The 24,614-nt window shown below is 37.9% G+C and overlaps 2 protein-coding genes across 2 annotated transcripts in view; both read left to right on the top strand.

The window, feature by feature from the left end:
- Window positions 1–24,614, top strand: part of LOC144630260 (uncharacterized) — a 147,329-nt gene that overhangs the window by 28,399 nt on the left and 94,316 nt on the right. The window lies entirely within an intron of this gene.
- Window positions 5,023–22,802, top strand: LOC144630252 (putative Bax inhibitor 1). The gene is made up of 10 exons (XM_078488592.1): window positions 5,023–5,234; window positions 7,153–7,261; window positions 8,221–8,311; window positions 8,408–8,437; window positions 14,450–14,498; window positions 15,610–15,707; window positions 16,742–16,821; window positions 18,146–18,246; window positions 20,271–20,343; window positions 22,273–22,802. The coding sequence occupies exons 1-10, from the start codon at window positions 5,173–5,175 to the stop codon at window positions 22,294–22,296; spliced, it is 717 nt and encodes a 238-aa protein (XP_078344718.1). The 5' UTR covers window positions 5,023–5,172; the 3' UTR covers window positions 22,297–22,802.

Consider the following 24,614-nt stretch of genomic DNA (forward strand, 5'->3'; position numbering starts at 1 on the left):
TCAATTTTTATGGGAAAGGTTTTTTCCACCGTCAGATTGTGGAAATTTTATTATTATCATTTTTCCTATTTCACTTTTAGGCTTTGCAAGATTTTTTTCTTATTTTGTTATTACCTCACCATGGCTCCCTTAGGGTGGTCACGTAACCAGCGCAGTTTAAGTGCTACCGACTGGAATTTTCGAGAAAAAAATTTCAAAACTCCGATTTCGCATTTCTTCATATTCAGTCAAAAGAAACCCTTTGGTGAACTATTTACGAAAATGACATTTAAAATTTTCAAAGGGTTTTTATATTTGAGAAAATCGGCAAAAGGTTAAAAGGCCGTTTTCGCGTCCCCGCCGCCATAAAATTTTGTCGAATTTTTGTGGGTATTCAAAACACTCGTACGGAAAGAAGGTTGAACGTATGAAATTTATCTTTGGCAGGTATGCGGGGCATCCAATATACTACACAGAAACCTAAAAATATTGCAAAACGATGCAATTAAACAGATCTTTTTTAAAGCCCGAAAATTGGTATTTTGAGCACTTTGGTAAACACTTGAAACAAGGGTAACTTTGGTGGCAAAAATCGTGTCCTGGTACATCGAAATTTGGAATAAAAAATAGATCGGCGTCAAGTACTATTATGGTACTGTAACATATAAAAAATCCAGCCCGGGCAATTGAAAAACCACCCGTTGAGAGAAGTAAACGCATAGTAAATATTTCATGTATTGACTACAAAAATTGTCACGGTCACGCAACACTAGTAAACACATTTCGATCTGATTTATTCAATGTGTTTTAGTTTTGCTCACTTTGGCTACAGTTTATGTTCGAAAAAGTCTACCTATCTTATGTATACTTTACTGTTTTGTATTCATATAAAAATTAATTTTAGAGGATGGGATAATTGATCTGACCGCAAAAATACAAAGGTCAAGTTTCGTGTCATATTTACCGACTTTGCCGCTCACAATGTGTAACTCGCACTGTGAAAGAAATAAAACAATTCAAAGCGAAATGTCTTCACAAAGTAGTCTCGAAGCGTGTCATATTTTTATCCTGGTGGTTCTGTTTCATTAAATTACTAACTATTTAACACTGGTAAAAGTTATTTTTAGTTCCGGCTGTATCGATTCTGTAAAGTTTTTCGAATACCTCAGTCTGTGTGTCAACAACATGAATTTTGCAAATAAATGTGTTCATAAACAAGATGATGATCTTATCGACAAGCGTATCTATAGGAGAACATCGAAAAATGAAGTAGCTGTGTTCAACTGCTTGTATATTTTCCTTTTAAGAGTGCGGGTCCTCGACTTGATATTATACGTCAGAACTGATACATGTACATGTTTACCAAGAACTGCAAGAATTGGAATTAGATGTCTGTCTGAATGTCTGTTGATTTCCTGTTTAACAATAACAATAAAAAAAGCACTCTTGGCTATAAAGCAAAAGATACTCTACCACCAACAGCAGCTTACCATACATGTCCAAACATAACAAGTAACGATTCTCGGCTGGTTGAGCAAATACCAAACACATTCGAAAAGGCGATCTCCACAGCCGTTGTTAGCCGTCGTCACGCTCTCCCCTTCGCTCCACTGTTCCCAAGCTGTCTGCCTTTCTCCCGTTTGCAATTTTTACACAGGTTCTCTGACTTTTTACCGCATTCACAACCAATCTCGACTCACTCTTTGTACCTCCAGACTCTTAAAGTCAAATTCCATCCTTTGGATAGCGGGGAAAGGGAAGGTTTTATGCGGGTGTTGGGTGTTGGGGTGGGGGGGGGGGGTGGGGGTAGGGGGTCAAGGTTTATTTTGTCATTGATCTTATTGTCCCACAAAGTGACTGACCAGATTACCTGGTGTAATCAGTTACCTTAAGGTTTAAGATGGTAGTAATTTTAGCGATTTTTTTTAGCAAGATTTAGCGACAATGTAATTTAGCGATTATCAGATTTTTTTAAAAAACTGAAAACAGCAGGCCCTAGAAAAAAAGGTACCCAGTGTAAACCAGTATTTCATAAAGTAATAGCTAAGATGGAAATAAATGTTCAGTAAGAACAGAATCACTAGACGGCATTGTCAGAAAGAACAAAGTTTCGATATCCATTTCTTAAAAGAATTTTTGATGTCGACTATGATTAATTTATTTTCCTTTGGGGAGGGGGGAGGGAGGTACTAAAATTTAACGAGTATTAAATTTGACGAAGACTAATTTTAGCGAGTACTTTTAAATTTAGCGATTTTCGTGCTACTCGCTTAAATCACTAAAATTAGAAGCCGTTAAAAATTGAACCCTTGAGGTATGTTGTACTGACAGCAGCCTGGGAACTAGCTAAGGGTTGGCCCTCAGCCCTCAGATACTGAGGTGGACAGGAATTCAGGAAGAGAGGTTTAACTTAAAAAAAAAAAAAACAGCGACAAAAAACCTTGTAGTAGAGAGAAGAAAAGGACCAACCTTGCAGAAAAAAGTTGGTCGGAAATCATTTCCTGTCTCCACTTCTCAGTATTTGAAGGTTTGCCCCTTGCCTTATTTTAGGATATGTGGGACGATTAAATGCAGAGGGCCACACAACGTTAGGAAGACTTTGGCACAATTCTTTGTCGGATCTCACGTAGCTTGGAGATGCGTGTACTAGAAGTCACTCGAGGTGTATAAAACAGTAATTTTAAATGCACGGCTAGTACGACGACACTTAGTATTGGACAATTTATTAGGAGCTAGCTTATGTGTACTAATTATAACAGTGGCGGATCCAGACCTTTAGGTAGGTAGGACCCCCAATCATCCTTACCTGAAATTAGCTCTTGAAGATGATTTTTCTTGGTCCCGTGGGCCTCGGTTTAGCCTAAAAATAATGGGGACCAGGGCCCAATGGCTTCTCCCCTTGATCCGCCACTGTTTTTAATAGTTGCAGACGCAACAGAACACAGAGCATTTTAACTTGGTCCCGCATTCATGCAACTACATTCCTAGACAAGTTCCTGCAACAGGACCACATAAAGAGCCCTTTTCCTCACTTGTGGTACAGGAACAGCTAGTCCAAGTTCATTGCAAAAGAATTGTAGCTGCCACAGATTTTTCTTCGAAAGAGAGTTTGCCTGGACCATTTCCCACACAAGGGCCTGGCCTAAAAAAACAAATTCTGAAATCGCTAAATTAAATAGTCACTAAATCTTGCTCAGAAAAATGGCTTAAATAAGTAGCCCCTAAAAATAGCAACCTTAAGGTAACGATTACTTCTGCAGTTCTTGTAATCTGGTCAGTCACTTTGTGGGACAATAAGATCAATGACAAAATAAACCTTGACCCCCTACCCCCCCCCCCTCCCCCCGCCCAACACCCGTATAAAACCTTCCCTTTCCCCGCTATCCAAAGGATGGAATTTGATTTTAAGAGTCTGGAGGTACAAAGAGGGAGTCGAGATTGGTTGTGAATGCCGCAGTAAAAAGACAGAGAACTGCAAACGGGAGAAAGGCAGACAGCTTGGGAACAGTGGAGCGTGGAGCGAAGGGGATAGCGTGACGACGGCTGACAACGGCTGTGGAGTTCGCCTTTTCGAATGTGTTTGGTATTTGCTCAACCAGCCGAGAATCGTTACTTGTTATGTTTGGACATGTATGGTAAGCTGCTGCTAGTGGTATAGTATCTTTTGCTTTATAGCCAAGAGTGTTTTTTTTATTGTTATTGTTAAACAGGAAATCAACAGACATTCAGACAGACATCTAATTCCAGTTCTTGCAGTTCTTGGTAAACATGTACATGTATCAGTTCTGGCGTATAATATCAAGTCGAGGACCCGCACTCTTAAAAGGAAAATATACAAGCAGTTGAACACAGCTACTTCATTTTGCGATGTTCTCCTATAGATACGCTTGTCGATAAGATCATCATCTTGTTTATGAACACGATTTGCAAAATTCATGTTGTTGACACACAGACCGAGGTATTCGAAAAACTTTACAGAATCGATACAGCCGGAACTAAAAATAACTTTTACCAGTGTTAAATAGTTAGTAATTTAATGAAACAGAACCACCAGAATAAAATATGACACGCTTCGAGACTACTTTGTGAAGACATTTCGCTTTGAATTGTTTTATTTCTTTCACAGTGCGAGTTACACAGTGTGAGCGGCAAAGTCGGTAAATATGACACGAAACTTGACCTTTGTATTTTTGTGGTCAGATCAATTATCCCATCCTCTACAATTAATTTTTATATGAATACAAAACAGTAAATTATACATAAGATAGGTAGACTTTTTCGAGCATAAACTGTAGCCAAAGTGAGCAAAACTAAAACACATCGAATAAATCAGATCGAAATGTGTTTACTAGTGTTGCGTGACCGTGACAATTTTTGTAGTCAATACATGAAATGTTCACTATGCGTTTACTTCTCTCAACGGGTGGTTTTTCAATTGCCCGGGCTGAATTTTTTATATGTTACAGTACCATAATAGTACTTGACGCCGATCTATATTTTATTCCAAATTTTGATGTACCAGGACACGATTTTTGCCACCAAAGTTACCCTTGTTTCAAGTGTTTACCAAAGTGCTCAAAATACCAATTTTCGGGCTTTAAAAAAGATCTGTTTAATTGCATCGTTTTGCAATATTTTTAGGTTTCTGTGTAGTATATTGGATGCCCCGCATACCTGCCAAAGATAAATTTCATACGTTCAACCTTCTTTCGGTACGAGTGTTTTGAATACCCACAAAAATTCGACAAAATTTTATGGTGGCGGGGACGCGAAAACGGCCTTTTAACCTTTTGCCGATTTTCTCAAATATAAAAACCCTTTGAAAATTTTAAATGTCATTTTTGTAAATAGTTCACCAAAGGGTTTCTTTTGACTGAATATGAAGAAATGCGAAATCGGAGTTTTGAAATTTTTTTCTCGAAAATTCCAGTCGGTAGCACTTAAAGCTCTACGAGCTTCTTGTTTTGATTCTCGTTCCCAGAGTCCACTTTCCCCTGAACGTGGACCCTGGGAACGAGATTGTGTCCACTTGTGTCGTCAGCGACGTCAGCCAAATATCACTTCTCAGCAGTTTCTACTTCTGATATCCGACATTTTTGCTTGGAAACAGTCTTTTGATTATATCGTTGACTACTTTGGTGTTGCGGCCTAGAAGAAGAAAGATTTGATATCAAGAGACCAAGAACCTGCAAGATGGACAGTTTATTTGGTAACAGTCCTATTTCATTTGGTGCTTTAAAGGATTTTTCGAAGCTGTGAGTACGACTATTGTAGCTTGTTTACCGATATCAGCGATATGCTAACGTAAGACCTTTGTAGTGGCGTTTAAGCTTATCTGTTATAGCAATAAGCTTATATTGATGTCGTGAACATCAGAAATATGTTTTCATATTTTCAAAATAATCGATTTCGGGAATAATTTTGTCTGTGAATGAAACAAGTTGGCGTGATTGGAAATATTATGTAGGTGGTTTAGAACAGGTGTTGTCTCTCAGCCAATCCAGCTCTGAGACCTGTAAAATGTATCTTTTATTTAGTCAGCTTAGATTGAAGATAAATTTTATCACAATGTATTAAAATAATAACGCCTTGAATGTAAAGTTCTGAAGTAAGATACATTTTCGTAACATAAAATATGCTTACGTGTACTTAACAGGTAGTGAATGCTGCCTTGACTTGGCTTTTGTTGCCGAGTATAAAACTAAAATATAAGCTACAAATAAATTGGAGTAAAGGCTAGTGCTTTTCTTAAAAAATCGATTAATACAGAATGTATGTAGTTGAAAAATATTTAATAATGAAATCAATACTTGTAAATAAAAACCGTAAAACATATAAAGCCCGGCCAAATGAGAAGAGTAAAGTAAAAGGAGAGTTCAAACTGTCGCTCTTGTTTAGCCTGAAACTCTCATGCCCTCTCATTGACTTTCTCTTGTTTGGCCCGAGTTGAGGATAGCTGATGAGAAAACTTGCATGAAAGTCATTTCTCGCCATCCCAATAAAATGTTTCGTTTCCCATCGCCCGGTCGGTCGGTCGGGCAAAAAAAAAAATGAACTCTTGAAAGGTTCTGGGTTCCAGAAAAGGCCGGGCTGCTTAAAAAGAAAGGCTGATTACAAAGTCAACTCAAAACGTGGTCTTTTCGTTTGTTATTCCTTAACAGTCTATAAATGACGTAGTATCGATAACTATTAAAGACAAATACATCACATCATACCAATTGTTGTGATCGTGCGCTTGTAAATTGAAGTACTTGCTTCTTTGACTAGTGAATCTGAATTTTTTTTTTTTACTTTTCGAAAAAAATGGGTTGGTCGGGCGATGGGAAACGAAACATTTTATTGGGATGGCCTGACTGAAATAGCATTTTTCTTAACCAAACTTTAAAACAACAACCAAAAGCTAAATTAAAAGTTAAAATTTGAGCCCAACCATTTGTTTGCGTCATTGTGGTACCATCTTGCATCTCCTATGGTGGCTTCACAATGTCAAAATCAAATTGTTTGTTTTTGTGGCTTCTAGAGATATCATGTTTTTCTTAACGATAAAATAAGAAATAGTTAATATAGCATCGCATATAGCTAGGCGAATTCTCACAATCTGATTGGTTATCAAGTATCAAGGTTATCGAGGTATTCAGTGTGGAATTGCGACTTCAAAGCAAAGCTGACCAATATTGCAACAACAAAAATGCATAGCTTTACATAGCCACACAGGCAAAGATGGAAACGATTGTTACTCTAAACCATTGTCTCCATTTTTAAGGCAAAAACCTGAATGAAGAAAGGAAATAGGAGATTTTCTTGTGTAATTTTCAGTAACGTTCCTCAATCCTTGTATTCAATACATTCAGTGTGCTGTATGCATGCACTGTGCATGTACATGACTGTATAAATATTTAGTCTAAATAAATATTTATTTAGTCTAAATAAATATTTATGTATAAATATTTACCCTGAAGAAGACGCCTATAAGGCGTCGAAATATAGGTAAAAAAATGAAAAAAAATGTCTTCATTTGTGATAAAGTTATAATTTTCTATGAAGATGGAAAGCGTTGGATGCTTGTGATGATATATTTAGTCTAAAAGGTATAGTGAACAGCACACATGTAATCTTTAACATAATACATGTATTAAAATTTAACTCATTGATGAATTTTTTTGTTGCCTGCAGTGACCAGCCTACACGTCATCACTTGAAGAATGTTTATGCTTGCTTGTCTGCTTCTATGATGGCTGCAGCAGTGGGAAGTGGAGTGCATCTTTTTACTGATATACTAAAGGTATGCTGGTGTTTCAAGTTAAAGAACAATAATTATTGCATGATCATTCAGGACTGTTATATAGGTTGTGTTAAATTTATCTTTGGTTTAAAATTTTCAAACCAGTTTGATTTCAATTTCCCTTTGTTTCAGATAATTTGTGAAATAAATATGAGTCAATGAAAAATAAAAAACAAACTGGTTTGAAACATTTAAAAATAAGGATTATTTTAAATCCCAACATATACATTTCAAACTATATTTGCATTGATACGCAAAGTTCTACAGAAATATAAACACCCATGGAAATGTTTCCAAAATTTATGTCAATCAAAATTTGAAAGGGTTTCCGACAACATTTCTGGCTAGCGATCACAAAAGTGACCAGGCGATAGAATAATGTGTCCAAAACTCCTTTAACTGTTTTTAACAGGCGCATATTAAACCATTTTGTAGCTAAGTTGTCCAAAAGGGCTTTGTTTTGTTAAACCATCAGAATAAATACTATGAAAATGAAAGGTACAAACTTTAATGTTCAGCCAGCCGTGAACATATTGCAACATTCTGTCTGCCACTGTCGGCTTTGCATAAAATAAATTTTTCTTTAAACCAATTAGCTTCTTTTGGTTTCTTAATGCAAAAGCCTGAAGATTTAGTCTCGAGTTAAGTCTGTAGTCTTCTGTTGGCATAAAGTTTATTGATTGTCAGTTAAACTTCAAGATCGCTTCTGCATGCGAAATGTCATTTCCATTGTGGGCTTTGTATATAATTAATTTTTTATAAAGATCTGTAAACCGGTTAGTTTCTTTTGGTTTCCAAAGATCAAGATCGCTTGTGCATGTGGAACGTCATTTCAAACTTTGATTGACAGAAATCTTGGAAACGTTTCCACAGATGTTTTCATTTCTGAAGTCGCGTAACACTGCTAATGATTGTGACAGCTAGTGTGGTCAGGTTATGACTTTTGTTACTTGTTTAAGGGTGGTTTTTTGTCAGCCATTGCCTCCATTGGCCTTCTGATTGCACTAGCCTTGACTCCTCATGATGGAAAGAATCAGATGAAAAGAATGGGTAAGTGCTGTACATGAACTTTGTTTAACTGATTTAACTGGTTAAGACTTAGTTGACTCTTGTTCACAAATCAATAACTTTTCTTTTTTCTTTTAGGTATCCTTATGGGATTTGCATTTTGCACAGGTAAACACTTGTAGATGTTTTTTGGACGATAAGTATTAAATGTAGTATTAAAGTATTAATTTGTAGCTTATCTAAAAATTTATTTAAAAGTTTAAAAGATAAAATTGTATAAGAAAAACTAAATTTTGGGTAACTCTCTGATGCTTCATCAGAGTTTATCGGGTCACCTCATGCATTACGAGTTTTGATATGCAGCCGGTCTCCAGAGATGTTTCCAAGGTTAAATAGACTTAAGGAAAATGTTCATGCTTGTTCACAAAATAAGTGTCCTGTATATAATGCAACACTTCTAAGACTAGAAGTTCTCAAATTATGAGAAGTGAAGTGCTGCTGTAACCATACAGTACTGTTCAAATGTAAGTTACCACCTCTCCTCTCGTTTTTCGCGAGACGAGTCTCGTTTCTCTCGAGACGCGTCTCGTTTCTCGCGAGAGTCAGTGAAGCGTTCAGAATGGAATAATTTTTATATTACTTGCAAAGAGGCCGTATTGTATCAAAGATTTCTGTCTGTAGTGCGTTGCCAAATTGATGAAACTGAAATTAAATGTATCAACAAAGAGCTCAGTTGACCCGATCATTCGCAAGGATAATAATAATAATAATAATAAAAAGTATTTTTATAGCGCCAAAATCCACTAATTGCTCATGGCGCTTTACAATAAAAAAATATTAATAAAATGATGTTAAAAAGTTAAAAACTCTAAAAAAATTTAAAAACGGATATTTACAAAATATATAAGTTCAAATTTACCTAAAAAATAATAATATTATTATTAAAAAGCCTGTTTAAAAAGGTACGTTTTTAAATGTCTCTTAAAAATGCCAATAGAAGGACTTAATCTAAGTTCAAGTGGGATTGTGTTCCACAGCCTTGGGGCTGCCACGGCAAACGCTCTCTCTCCATATGTTTTTAATTTTGCTTTGGGCGTCGCCAGAAGGTGCTGTGTAGATGATCTTAAAAATCTCCGAGAGGTGTGATAGTAAAGTAACTCTTGCATGTAGCAAGGCGCTGCCCCATGGAGAGCTTTGTAGACTAGTAAGAGAATTTTGTAAATTATACGATAGCGAACAGGTAGCCAGTGTAGCTTCTTAAGCACAGGGGTAATATGATCGAATTTCCTAGTATGTGTAATAATTCGAGCTGCCGTATTTTGAACGGATTGTAATCTTGAAAGTAGATGCTGTGGAAGACCATATAGCAGTGAGTTGCAGTTATCCAGCTTCGAAGTAATAAAGGCATGAACAACAGTTTTGGCACCCTCTTCATTAATGTACTTTCTAATTTTGGCTAGATTCCTTATATGGTAATGAGAAGACTTGCAGATTGATTTGATGTGTTCTTCAAGGTTAAAACACTGATCAAAAATAGCGCCCAGATTTCGAGCTGAGGATGTTGGTACAACGTTCACATTGCCAATTTGAAGAGACTCTAAAGGAGGCCTAGGGCGATACCTTGAGCTGATAAGAACAACTTCAGTCTTTTCTTGATTTGATTTGAGCTTGTTGACAGCCATCCAGTTGTCAATATCACAGACACACTGCTCAATCGAAGTTTTACACTGTGCCATTCTATCAAGACTGTCAGTTTTAAACGCCACATAAAGCTGTGTGTCGTCAGCATAGAAATGGTACTCTAAGTTGTGACACTTAATAATGTCGGCAAGAGGTGATGTATACAGTAAGTATAAGAGAGGACCAAGGACTGATCCTTGTGGTACGCCATGTTCCAAGAAACGTCGAGAAGATCTGCTGTTATTGACTTAAACGAACTGTGTACGTGATGTTAAATATGATTTTAGCCAAGCAAGTACTGTTCCTTTGATCCCAAACCGAGTAGATAGCCTTGATAATAAGATGAAATGGTCTACAGTGTCAATAACGGAGTTATTGTTGTCGATAGCAGTAAGAATATCATTGTGAACTCTTACAAGGGCTGTCTCTGTGCTGTGAAATCTTTTATAAGCAGATTGAAATGTCTCACCAAGGTGGTGCTTCAATATGTGATTGTTTAATTGCGAAGCAACAGCTTTCTCTATCAGCTTAGACACAAATTTCAGATTTGAGATTGGCCGAAAGTTTTGTAGTTGCTCAGTATCGGCGTCTTGTTTCTTGAGAAGTGGTCTTAATATGGCAACTTTAAGAGCATGTGGCATTATACCAGTCATAAGGGACATGTTTATAATAGAGGTTAAAGAAGGTAAGATGACAGGGAGGCAGGCTTTTAGAAAAGATGCAGGTACTGGATCGAGCTTAGCCTGCGAGCAGGCTCTCTATTTGGGGGCAACGTGAATATTGAACTCTTCGAGCGCCGAAGGCGCGATCCCGCGAGCAAAGCGAGCCGCTGGGCGAGCAAAGCGAGCCGCTGGGCGAGCGAAGCGAGCCCGCAATTAAAATTGAGAGCCTGCACGCACGTCATTGAATTTCGAATCCGGCGCGTTCGTCCACGAACGCAGCACTCTGATTGGTCAAAAATGACAGGCTCAATTAATGTGAGAAAAACCAGCGTCCATATCAACAAATCAACTACGGCCGGCGTTCCTGAATAGGCACGCGAGTTCGTTCAGCAGCGTTCATGGAGCATTTTGGAAACTTTCGCTTGATTCTAACGATCTCCTTAACTTAAAACAAGAACAGGAAGATGCGGTAAATTATCTTCTAGAAGGACGAGATGTTTTTGCGGTTATGCAAACCGGTTACAGCAATTGCTTCATACATGTTTTTCAACTCTTTGCAGTGGCAATGGTGAAGAAGAAAGTTTACGAGCGACTCTCAGACACTATCGTTTTAGTAATATGCCCACTTTCCAGCATAATTGAAGACCAGGTGCCCGGGACCAGGTGAAGGAGGGACAATCGATGGGTTGAACTGTGTTGTTTTGCGAGATTTAACCGGCGTTACGAGCGTCAGTTCGCAGTTAATATTTGCATCGGCTGAGAAGTCCGCGACAGTCGGACGAAACGTGCAGGAGAATAAAGCAGCTTTACAAATGCCGTTCGCAGAGTGATGCTCACTAGTTAAGTTCGATTTTCTGATTTTTTGGGGGACAGGAATCGCACACACGGCTGGACAAACTAGACAATATTGCGAATTGCTTTTCAATTTGTTCGTACATCTGTCATCACTTGTCCGCGGCTCCCATCGCGATTTGACGCTTCAAATAAATTTTCCGTTTACATGCGAACCGATTTACCAGTTCCATATTTTACCAAAAATGTACACTTGCAGATACAGTAACATTCACTCTCTTTGTTTGCAACTTTTTTCGAAATAAACTCGCGAGCGTTCGATCGATATATTGACACCGGAAGCGTAGCGAGTTGTCAACAAGTTGTCACATTTCGAGGGGCCGGATTTGAAATTCAATGGCGCGCGTGCAGGCTCTCTCTCGGCGTGCCCGCTTCGCACTCGCGGGATCGCGCCTTCGGCGCTCGAGCAGTTCAATATTCACGTTGCCCCCGAATAGAGAGCCTGCTCGCAGGCTAGATCGAGCTCACATGATTTTGACGATGTTTTTGTGGCAAATACTTTCACCTGGTCCAAAGTAACTTGCTGAAAGTTGTGAATTTCCGTATTACACGAAGGCCTATCTGTAGTACGAGGTGAATTGAGGTCATTCTCTACAGTCCTTTCCATTAGTGTATTGTGTATCTTGTCAACTTTACTGATGAAAAAATTGTTGAATGCATTTGCAAGGCTGGTGGAATCAGAAAAACTGGAAGGATATTGTTGCTCCTTCTGTTTCTGGAGTAACTTGTTTACAGTTTTAAATAACGTCCTTTGATCACCTGAGATCTCACTGATAATAGTAGTGTAATAAGCTGATTTTGCTGAATCAATTAAGTTATTTACAACGCTACATTGATGAACGTATAGTTCACGATCACTTGGTAGTCGTGTGGAACGCCACGCCAAAATCAGTTTAATGATTTTCTTCTCCGGCATTGACTTTACTTGGGCTTGAAACATTTTTTTAGTTTTCGTTCATGTAACTATGATGTAAATCATTGAACAACATGTAAAGTTCCGTATACGGTCCGCAAGGTTTTATTTCACATTTGCAGATACGATTTCTTTAAGAACAGCAGACATGCTTGTGTAAATATTATCTTCCGAAAGAATGTCGTCGGCCGCCGCGCGCCATCGAAGCGAAAGTACTGTATGCATTGTATAAGCCCAGGGCTTATAACCGGAATTCTATGGTATTCCCCAAGCCCAACTACCGGGCAGTTTCACTCTTTCACAACAACATTGCAAGTTTTATGAACGATACGTTTTTTTCATGTATCCAGACAAAACGTTTTGGTGTAAACTATGACTTGTTTAGGTGATGAAAACAAATAATTTCTTGTTTAACACACGAATGAGTCATTTGATAGATCTGTAAAACATTTCAAGACGTGCGTGCCGCCAACGATTCAGACAAATGTTAAGCGCTTGGAGCGAGTGCCGCCGATCGGCTTCATCGCTGTTTAAGTCTTAGAAGACCGTTGGTGTCCTATTTTTAGGCGGTTGAGCGTTCTCTAGGGTTAGTTCTTTCCATTTTGAACTCCAAAAATGTGTTTCTTATTTACAAGAGGGGATAAACATCGTCCTGAATTCACTGTTCAAGACGCCATTAAACTTTCCTTCGAAACGGAGCACATGTGAATTTCATCGATTATAAGGGGACTGCCGATTGGTGGGTTCGTACTGTATTTTAAAGGGGATTACTGATAGGCTGATTCACGATTCGATAGAACGAACAAACAAACAAAACTTCTCAAATGCTTTCAAGAATATGAAGGCTGCCTATAGGCAGCAAAAAGGCATTGTTGTCTATTGTTCACATTTCTCTCTTAAATTTCTATACAATCGGGATGAAAGTCATGGACTGTTGTTTCCGCATGTTGTCCAATTGCGTTTGCATTATTTAATTTTGTGTCAGAAATTGTGTACAAAGTCCAGGGCTGTAACCAGACCCTTGCCATAGACAAGGCAAGAACTTGCTAGGGGGTTCTGGGGGGGGGGGGGGGGGTTTCCTTCAAAAAACTTGAAACCTAGAAACTCTGAAACACTTGAAAGACATTTTTCATGATGCATTTGTACAACTGGGGATTATTTTCCCAATAAAACATATTTTGTTTTTAAATTTTTATAGGCAAAAATCTAGATGAGTGCCCCGTCAAAAATCTAGACAAGTGCCCCGTCTTGCCTCAGTTCATGCTTGTAATTCGTTTTAGTTTTTAAACTCTTTTTATATAACTATTTTAATTACTAAACATTAGCTTTTAACTCTATTTTTATAACTATTTTAAACAATTAGATATTTTATATTTTTAGAAATTGTATTTAGCAGGGCCCCTCTGGAGACCAGCCACTGTGCTTAATGGTCCACCCTGCATAAATAAAGTTTTACCTTACCTACCTTACCTTACCTTACCTCTTGCTAGTTACGGCCCTGAAGTCAAGTGTAAGACATGTGAATTCACCTTTGTGGGAGAAAGTAAAAGATCTTGGAATTTACGTGCGCTGAGCATAAGCCTGGCACAAGATTAAATAATAAAAGTATTGCGAATAGGCTGCTAAGTGTTGAAAATTTATATTTGATTGTATTTTCTAGTCATCTAGTTCAATCGTTTATTTGTATTGTGCAAAATATATTTATAAATTTAGACCATTATATGTCATTAAGTAATAATGCAGTCTTGACAACATTCAAGATATTGTTCTGCACACTAATACAGCTCAAACCTCGGACTGAGTGTTACTTAAGTGACTGCTTTATTTTCCAGTGGTTTTTGCTGTACTGTACCCTGCCTTTCAAGCCAAAACAGACGGTTAATCGTTAACCACCAGATTTTAAGCTTCTCAAGCTTCTTGTTACATGTATAATGTAGGAAGTCGTACCCATATACATGTACATGTGGTTTGAACTCTCATCCATCAGAGAAAGCAGACCTATCATGGTCACTACACTCTTGAAGTCCCTGAGTTATTGATGTAATAATCAGATTTGTTCCATTGTTATTTCAGGGTTAGGTCTTGGGCCTCTTATGGATGTCGTGATACAAATTGATCCAAGGTAATTGTAAGGCTAGCACTTTACTTGATATGCAGTAAAATTCAAGCAATGCTTAAGTTCAATTAACAATGTTGTTGTCAGTGAATTGAAAATTTGATTTCTTTGACTTGTTGTTTGTGCGTGACATTATAATTATTGTTGATGCAACTGGAAAAAACTGACCAATGACCAACATTAGAGTGCTTTTGGTTTGTTAGTTCAAGCAAAGCATATGATAGCCCTTAGTTTTCGGATCTTCGTTTTCGCGGGTCTTCATTTTTGGGTCTTAGTTTTCGGGTCTTAGGTCTTCGTTTTTGGGGGTCTTCGTTTTTGCTACAACCGTGATAAAAGTGATTTTAAACAACTGGTATTGGCACATCTTTATTATGATTGAAAGCAAATCAATGTGACACTCAAGACATGCAGTGAATTGAGAGAAAATATCCCCAAAAGTCTAGCATAGTGTGGCAAGCTAAAAAAAAAATAGAATTGCCTGCCCCCCTTGCGTGTAGGTCACCCATAGTAAGAATAATAAGGCTATGTGGTTTCTGTCTGCAAATAATTTTGAATATCCAAGAAAAAAGTTGAACAAACGAAGCAGCTTCAATTCAAAAAGTTCCCATGCATGTAAATCTTCCATCTTCAGGCCTAAGTGTTTGTATTTGCAAATATACTATCCATGCTGTTGGGAAGGTCTTTATAGTGTCCTTCTAGTGGACAAAGAAGCAAATTTTGTGGAGCTGATCATGAATTGGTTATTGCCAGTGACACATTAAATTATTGAGGCATTAGCATCATAATTTGTCAATGAACCCTCAATGGTGTCTCATTCTGAAACAGTCCATAGCCTATGCTTTCAGAGACTGTGTTTTATTTAGACTATGTATTACCCTAACAACCTTCAGTCGATGTTCCTGCAGAACAGCAGATTGAAGCTAGATTTTCACAAAGGAGCAGGAGGTTTAACACGTATGCTCCATCAGCCGGACTCATACCCCACCCTGCTTTCTCACCCTTGTGCCCATCTCAGAGTTTTGGGAAAGTTAAATTGTATCAATCACTCTTGCATGCTAATCAAACACATAGTATGTTCTGGTTGATAACTTTATTTTGTCTTCTTATTTTTCAACAGCATCATCCCCACAGCTTTCTTTGCAACCACATTGATATTTGTCTGTTTCACTCTAAGTGCCTTGTGGGCAGAGCAGAGAACCTATCTCTACTTAGGAGGTATGAATTTTATAGCCACAACACTTTTTCGGTGAGATTTAAGCACAGTTAACATGCATAATATCTATTAAGTATGTATACTTCAAGAAGAGTGTGTAAAGGGTACATTCATAAGACTCCTTTTTGCTCGTGGGGAGGTGGGGATCTGGGGGTCTGCTCAGCAATGTCTTAATTATTCAATCCTTAACATTTATTGATTTAAATTTGATTAAAGTGGTGTAAATGATGTGTCAAGGAATAGGGATGTTTCGCCTACAAGTTGATTTGCATACAGTGAAGTTGATTCGCCTACACAATCTGAGATGTTTCACCTACACTGAAGTCGATTTGCCTAACATCAAAGCTTACTAAGAAATGCTGTACACAGAAATGAAACTAAGATAGTTTAGGGCAGAAAAGGCGGCAGAGATAGACAAGAGAACAGCAAACAAACCAAAGTTTTGATGTGTAGAATGTATTCATCCCAAAAGAGGGCTGTTTGTACATACTTTGAATAAGCTGTACTATGCCATGTTTTGTTTTAGAAAAAAAAAAAACACAAAAGAAATGATGCTTTTCTAGTCATCACCATGACCGTTTATAACGTTTGAATACAAGACAAGTTAAATCTTCCTCTTTAAATTGGGTTTGATAGGTCTTGGCAGAACATAGTTAAACGTCATATTGAACTATTTTTTCGTTACAATAAATGTAGCCATTAAATATCAGTTTTCTGGAGGGCAAATTTCATTGCTTCTTTTTTTTACCAAGACTGGATCTGTATTGTTTTGTAAATACATGTGACTTCTGTATGAGACCATGTTCCCAACTGTAGGTGATTACATGATGTTTAAGCAAGCAAAAACATGTAAACAGTTAGGAATGTTGTCTCATACAGAAGAGCCAGATTATTTAAACCAAATGTAAAGTGATTGTTGTATTACACAACAGTTTCTTGTAGTCATGTAAAATTTCACACATTTATTTTCTGTTTCAATCCAATGAAGGTGTGATCATACTGATAAGCTGTGCTGTTGATTCTATTTTTTTTTCAGGCACTCTGCTCTCTGGGTTGAGTATGCTGTGTTTCTTGTCCCTGGTCAATCTGTTTATTGGTGCACGCTTCATTTTCCAGGTATCTTAATTATCATTATGATTATGTTATAATATCGTAATCCCAGACAATACTGTTATAAACAAACGATAATCAATATTTTAATCAATAATAATTTTAAACAGTATCAAACTGATCCCTTGTCCCCACAACCATTTTGTTTGTTTTGTTCATGGCAAACAGTATCTGCTCTTGACCAAAACAAAACAAAACATCAAACAATGCATGATTTGAAATCTGGCCAAGGAGTCAGCTGAGTGGGTCTGGAAAGTTTACCAACAGAACTGAGCTAATTTTTAGCCGTCTGGCCCCAGGCCGCCTTGTAAACAAATATATACTTCTTGAAAACAATTTTCAAACTCACTAAGGAAAAGAGGGGAAGTGTAGTGTTAAGCTGTCATACAGGGGTAAACATGTGCTTCATGTGTGTTGCTTTAAGTATGGACAGTTTGTCTTCAAAGCTCAGGTGGCTCACGAGGCCACCATGTAACTCTGGTATGGAAGGCACAGTGGCTTATAGTTACTGTATTAGACTTGGGATAGAGCAAATATCCAGGATTGATCCTTGGCTGGGGTCAGATTTTTAACTCACAGTGCCTCTCAGCAATTTAAGTGTGTGTGTGGGGGGGGGGGGGGGGGGGAGAAAGCGTTAGAGAAACTCTTAGTCTAAAACCAAAATGATGAGAGTCTCTCACTATTATGTATAATGGTTGTGAAAAAATGATTTATATAATTAAGCTAGGCTAAAATTTAAAGAAGAAAAGAAATAATTTGAAGACCAATTGATCTAATCATTCTCTACTCATACTCATTGATCAGCTTAAGAAATTTTACATCATTTTATACCTAAGTTATTCCCGAAGCGAACAAATGAGCCACACAGCAATTAATTTGTTTGTTGAAAGTTACCGGTAAGCTCTTTTGTTGGATAATTAGTTGTGGTGAACTACATTTGGTAAAGTAGAATGCAGGCAAATGCTTACTGTTTATGATCATGTTTTTGGGCTGATGAATGACAGGGATGTTGCTAAGGGCCAGCTGCAGCTTATTTCACTGGCTAAAAAAGAACTCAAATTCGGCTGAAATGTTTACATGAAAACAAAATTTTTAGAACTGCCAAGATAAGAAAAGCGAGCTGTGCTTGTTCATGAGCTGGCTAAGTGTCTTCTTAGTTACATCACAGGAATAATGGGCAAGGGTATTATCATTCTTTTAAATAATACAATCCCAGACAATAACTCCAGATTCATCCATGTTTGCAGACAAACTATTTTTAAGCATATAATAGTTCTTAAACTTAAGATTAATTACATTTATTTAGCAAATATGTACTATGTTTAAATAGGTTCAGCTATATGGTGGCTTGCTGCTGTTCTGTGGCTTTGTACTCTATGACACTCAGCTGATTGTGCACAAACAAAAGCAAGGAGACAAAGACTTTGTCTGGTAAGATAGCTGGCATAATACACTGATCATTTTCAGAGTGGAATTATCTCTCATCAAACAAGTCATGAAACAATTTATTCATGTACTTTTATAAGGTGTTAAAATTTTTATACGCTTTAACTCAACTTGCAGCAGTCTGGATGGAGTAACCATAGGGACGGTGCTACTAATAACGATGTATTTTTGCCCGGCCAATGACTATGCAAGAAATGTAGATGTTGCCAAGGGCTATAAAATTCCAAAAAATAGGGGGTAGCCATGCAAATATTTAAGATAATTAGGTTTGAAAACTGGAAAAAATGCTGCTGTGGTATTTTAAGGACGATTGCGCGAAAGTTTTCTAGTCGATAGATTTTTTAAATTTTTTTACAGTAGTCAGATAATAAGTTACAAGTTTGTGTTGGAAATGCAAAAAAGTCGGGGTCACCGACTTTGTTTCATAGATAAAGCTAGACTTTCAAGAAAGTCCTTCGTCTTGTTTATTATGGCGCGCCGGGACGAAGGACTTTTCATACTTGATTCGCGCCACTTTTAGCGACCCAAAAACGGGTCGCTGAGCGTAGACCAATCAGAGCAGCCCTTAGGACAGAAGTGTCAATCACAGGGGATCAAGCGGAGTGAAACGTGACTTGCGGTCAAACATTCAACATGGGGTCAATTTCGAAAGATGATGCTGTCAAGGTCACCAGTTATTCATGTTTGTATGACTACTAGCAGATAGAAATTTATCTCTCCGGGAGAGATCCGCGCCATTGTTTTATTTAGATGTCGTTCCAATGATTTCTTTAATGAAAGATCAAGTCTCGAACCTTATTGCCTCTGAAATTCCAGCTTTGTATGTTGGCGACGACTGCTCTGAACAGCAACTGGCGGATAATTTAGATTTTAAATCTAAACTGGTGTTTGGAAGTCCAGAGGCGATTAACTATCGACACATATTTCGTTGGTTGAAAAACAATTTCAAATGTGTATTCATCGATGAGAGACATGGCATTGCCAAATGTTAAGAGTGTTTGTCGTTGTTTTTTTATTTTTACTTAGAAGCCCGGTCTATTCACTGTCTATTTTAATATTAAAGTTCAACTGCAGAACAGCAAGCGTTACTAGCTAGCACAATACAACTGAGTGTGCGACTATAAAGTGTCATAGAAATGTTAACATTGCTTAATCCACAACTTTAAATTTCTTTTGTCCTGATGTAAACGGTGACTTCCATTTGTTCTGAAGTTCGAGAAACGCACACACACTCGATTGTTTTCGTCGGAGTTCAGAGTCATTAGTAAGTTGAGTCGGAGGATTAAAGTCACGCAACAACTAAACTCCATCCCTTGAAAATTGATACTCTCCATTTTTGGCGCGAAACGCAAACGAAAACCCAACAAGCGAGACAAGTCGACCTCTCGCGACTTCGTCACTCGCACGGCCGCTTCGCGACCTAAAAGGCTCGCTTGACTCTCGCTTATTCACTGTGAAAACTTGTGAGGTCAACTTGTGGCAAGTCTAAGATAAAGCGTGTGGAAAACTACCCTGATTCTGAAAAATTGTCAAACACAATTCAACACGGTTTACACTCATGGGAGGCATGGTGGCCTAATGGTTAGCATGCTGGACTCTGGATTGAGCAGTCCGGGTTTGTCCCTACCAGCGGTCATTGTGTTGTGTTCTTGGGCAAGGCGCTTTACTTTCATAGTGCCTTTCTCCACCCAGGTGTATAAATGGGTACTGGTGAACTTATGCTTAGGGATAACCCTGCGATGGACTAGTGTCCCATCCAGCCCGGAGTAGAAATGCTCCTACTCACTCCATGCTACAGGAACTGGGATAAGCTCCAGCCTGAATCGGCCACTAGCCTCTTAAACTACCTTACATGTCAACACACAGTTACGTGTCACGCTCATGGGAGGCGAAGAATGATGTGTTTTTTTTTTTTTTTTCATAATCTATGGCTTAGGACAAGTCAGTAGTTACTGTAAATGGAGTAATATACCCATATTGCCAATAACTTTTCCTTTTTTTTTTCAAAGGCACTCTGTGGATTTGTTCTTGGACTTCATACAAATTTTCCGCAGGCTCATGATAATCCTTGCTCAAAACAAGGTAGGTTTGTTTTGATTCCTTTCAAAACACCATTAATGTAGTACTTCATTGATACTTGAACTGCTGATTTAGTTTATATTATTCTGGGTTGTTAACGGTGTCGAAAGTTGTGTGCTGATAAAATCACAAAATTAAATGCACTTCTTAAAGTAATGTAGGAATGGGTTACTGAACCTTCTTTTCTATTGACAAATACACAAAGTAAACTATACTTACAGTACACAATTTACACTACTCATGACACTTCTACTTACATTATACATGACTAACAAATACAATAACAACAAGTGGCAAAGAAAAGGAGGAGGGAAATAAACAGTTATTCCAACTAGAGATTACACTGTTAAAATAAGAAACAAAAATGATGTGGTATTCCTTGTATGTAAAGATATTAATAAGATTAAGATATTAATATACCCTGCAAGGGATTTCTATTTCTTTGTATCTCCACTTTTCGTTCGATTTCATATTGCCATTTTACAGTTGTCTGCTAAGTGACCTGGCCTTTGAATGGAAGTGAGGCTGGAGGTGACCTTGTTTTGATACAGACCTCACTGCTTTTGTTCTGTAAATCATGTTGTTTTGATGCTAACTAGTTTGCATTTACATGATAAAGCAGAGGTTTGTAACAATGCAAGGTCACACTCAGCCTCACTACCATTCAAAGGCCAGGTCACTTGGCAGGCTACTGTAAAATGGACTATTACTCATATAATAGAAGTAGTTATCATAAGGCGAGGAGACCTCCAAGAAACCACCAGGCTTATAGCAGACATTTGAAATGTATTGTAGTAAGATTGGGATGATCTTTTTTGTTTGTTTTTAGCAAGCCACAGTTGATATCGTCTTAAGAGAAAGCAGTAATTGATAGGAAGTGCAAATTGAGAAATATTTGACTCAGACAAAAAGCAGTAATTCTATCAAAATCAGTTGAGTGGTAAAACCGCTGATGTATTCGAAAAAAAAATTGTCACTGGGTCTAAAGAAAGTTGTCACGTGGTTCGTGTTTGAAGCGTCTTGTCAGAGATGTGATTTTTAACGGTCGCCCAATGGCCGTGTAAACATCGTTTTTCCAAGGTTTGTATGAACATTATTGACCCTATCGAGGTAAAAGGGTCGGAAAAACTCCTGAGTTGTATTCTACCTTGAAGAGAAGCCCGGGGGGGGGGGGGGGGGTATAACTCAAAAAAGTTTTATACAGGGAGGCTCCGCCCTAAGTTCTAAGCCCTTACCCTTTTATATACCATTTTGACAGAAAGTGTACCCCTTTAATATACTTTTAACTGAAAAAGGTTCCCCTTTCATATACCTAAAAGACATGGCGTGGACTTGAAACAGGACGTTTTCTTGCCTTTTTTATGTAGCGCTTAATAAATTAAAATAATACAGCCATAAATGGCGTCTGTTCGAAATATTTTAATTAAAGGGCCTTTTTAAATACCTAAGTGACAGATTTCTATACCCTTTCATATACCTAAACTCGTGAAATCCCTACCCTTTTAAATACCTGAAGCCTAAAAAAGGTAACCCCCCCCCCCCCCCGAAAGAGAAGGAGGTTTTGTTTAATGTTAAAGTGTTCCATGTTGCTTTGTAGCAGAAAGTTTCCGAAAATCACGAAGTTTTTTGTTGGCTTTCCCGATGAATAAGTGGTGTCCACGTGACATTTTTTTTCAATCACGTGATAAGAATTCTGTCGCCGCCGGTTCAAATTCCTGAAGGCGGTTTTACCACTCTAGTGATTTTAATAGTATTTGTCAAAGTATAATAAGCCATTTGAACAGTAACTTTATTTCAGAAGTGTGATGTACTGTGACTTGACCAAAAAAGATGAATTACTGTCTTTGAGGAGGTGTGACAGAAGCTGCAATATTCATTCACTGAACCTTCTTGACATCAACTGATCTTTTATTCATTGCTTCAATTACACAGGATTCCAAGAAGAAGAAGAACTAAAAATCGCGAAGAGATAATGGCAAACATTTGAAGCACTTTATTCAGTATATACAGATGCACATGTGTTAGAGTGAAACTGGACAGTAGAAGCTAACTTATTATACTTAATTGATACTAGATGACAAACCATGTTAGCTGGCGGACAAAGCATTTGTAGTGTCCAAAGATACGAAAATTGAAGTTATCTCTTAACATTTTTTGGGGTAATATCTTACCTTTTTGATCAGCTTTTAGCTATCCCTTATTAATCGGATCAATAGGAGAATTAAATCACTTAGTTGCTTTAGATTGACTTGAAGTTTGATATTATATTGTAGTTTTTAGAGAAATCGATATTGCCATTACAGCGATAAACAGAAAACCTCGGAATCAGTAAAACTCGAACTGAATTTTGCGAGATCCAGATTTCACATAAAAAAGCTAATACCAGTAACCAAGAGAAAATAATTTCTCTTGCAGTAACGTAAGCTAAGATGTATTGCCAATAAAATATGTATTAATAAAAAGTTTTGTATCATGTTTAATTAACAAATAAAGAAGCCTAAGCCATGTTTTATACTGTCATAAAACACGACGGGCATTTGAGAACACGAGGGAAATGTAGAAAACGTGAGCCGCAGGCGAATGTTTTCTACATTTCTCGAGTGCTCTCAAATGCCCGGAGTGTTTTATGACAGAATAAAACATGGCTTAGGCTTCTTTATTTGCTTTATGATATAGATTTTAGACACCACGAGTGAAAAGTTTAATTAAAAATATGTACAACAAGAGCGAGTAAACGACACAATTTCATTCAGTGTTCGACGTAAAATAAGGCTAAGCATTTCAGGTAAGTTTGTTACCTTTCAATCTTGATCTTGTCTTTTTGAACTTCAATAAACTTCACCGACTCTGAGTGCAATTTCGTCTCAGCATAATATAGTAGTCTTGATGACATCCGTCCCTTGCTTCGTTCGACTTGAACAAGGCGTATAATTTCCAGAAAAGCTATTGCTTTGGATCTTTCCGTAAACCTTAATTGTTGTCACAATCAAGTTACAGCATGAATAGACGATTTAAGAGCAGATTGTCGAAGAAAACCTTCGAAAGAAAACTCTCTCGCTCGCTTTCCTTGCGAGTTTCATTCAACTCAAGCAGGGAACACCGCGCAACAATTTTTCCCGCCTCACTTCGTTTACATCAAAATGAAATGTCCAGTGGAATTATACTTAAAATGGAATTTGCAAAACAATTATTCCATTCGCCCTTGTTGGATACGAGTGGTCTTAACCAACGAACAGTCAACGACGCGCGAAGCACTCGAGGAAAGCTGACGAAAAACAATAAAACATGATTTTTCTATGTTTTATACTCTGATAAAACATAGGTTTTTAGCCAATCAGAGCGCGCGTAGACTCCTATCTATATTATAATTTCAAATAAATCACCCAAACATTTCCAACCGTAGTAAAGACAAGGTGAAATTAAACACTACTTCTATAAAACTTGGTTACAAAGTGACACCGACATGTAAAATAATTTGCTGATGCAACGTTGCAACTCTGTTTCCTAATGAGTTGTTTGCGTTAGTCCAAAAAAAAACGTCTTTTGTTAGAATGAAGGAGGGAGGGAAGAGGAAGGAAGGAAGGTACGACTGACACTTCCCATCCCTCTAGTATACCTGCAATTTATCGCCTGACAAAGGTGATGAATTGCAAACTATTACTCAACACAAGGGGATACTTATGAACGTTTCCTTCCTCCTCCCTCGAGTTTCTTGGCGGCTACATTGGTTACACGGTTTACAATTTGATATGGTCCAAAAGACCCCTTTTACTGTCTCTAGCATCGATCTAAGACCTCACTATTACCAAACTGTACATTTAGAGTTGATGTCTCGCAATCGTCGGAAAGGGTTCTGTATGCAAACTCCTTTAGGATCTTGGGAGCCACCATGTGAGTACTGGCTCTCTCTTTTTATAGACAGTAGGCTTTGGACAGTTTCTCGGGAACAGACTCGTACCCAGTCGTTACTCGTTTTTTCGTTTTCGCTACGTTCGAAGAGGTTGATGGGAAGGGCATAGAAATAGTAACGTCGCTTCGCAAAATAAGTTCGTCCTTCACTTGATGCCTTGCGCGCCGCTCAAAAAGCAAGAGAAGCGACTAGGTACGAGTCTGTCTCGGGCATTGGGCACTGTTTCCTGGTGCAACATCGCTCAACTTGATTTCGGGTCGATATCCTGGAATTATTTTGTACACGCAAATGCAACCCGCAGTGAGTGTACCGTAAATAGATTTGAGTCCTGGCACTTCGCCCGAGAAGTTGGTATGTGGTTCCA

The sequence above is a fragment of the Oculina patagonica genome, chromosome 11 (assembly GCF_052425735.1).
Source record: "Oculina patagonica isolate OP01 chromosome 11, crgOcupat, whole genome shotgun sequence".
In the NCBI taxonomy this organism is placed as follows: domain Eukaryota; kingdom Metazoa; phylum Cnidaria; class Anthozoa; order Scleractinia; family Oculinidae; genus Oculina; species Oculina patagonica.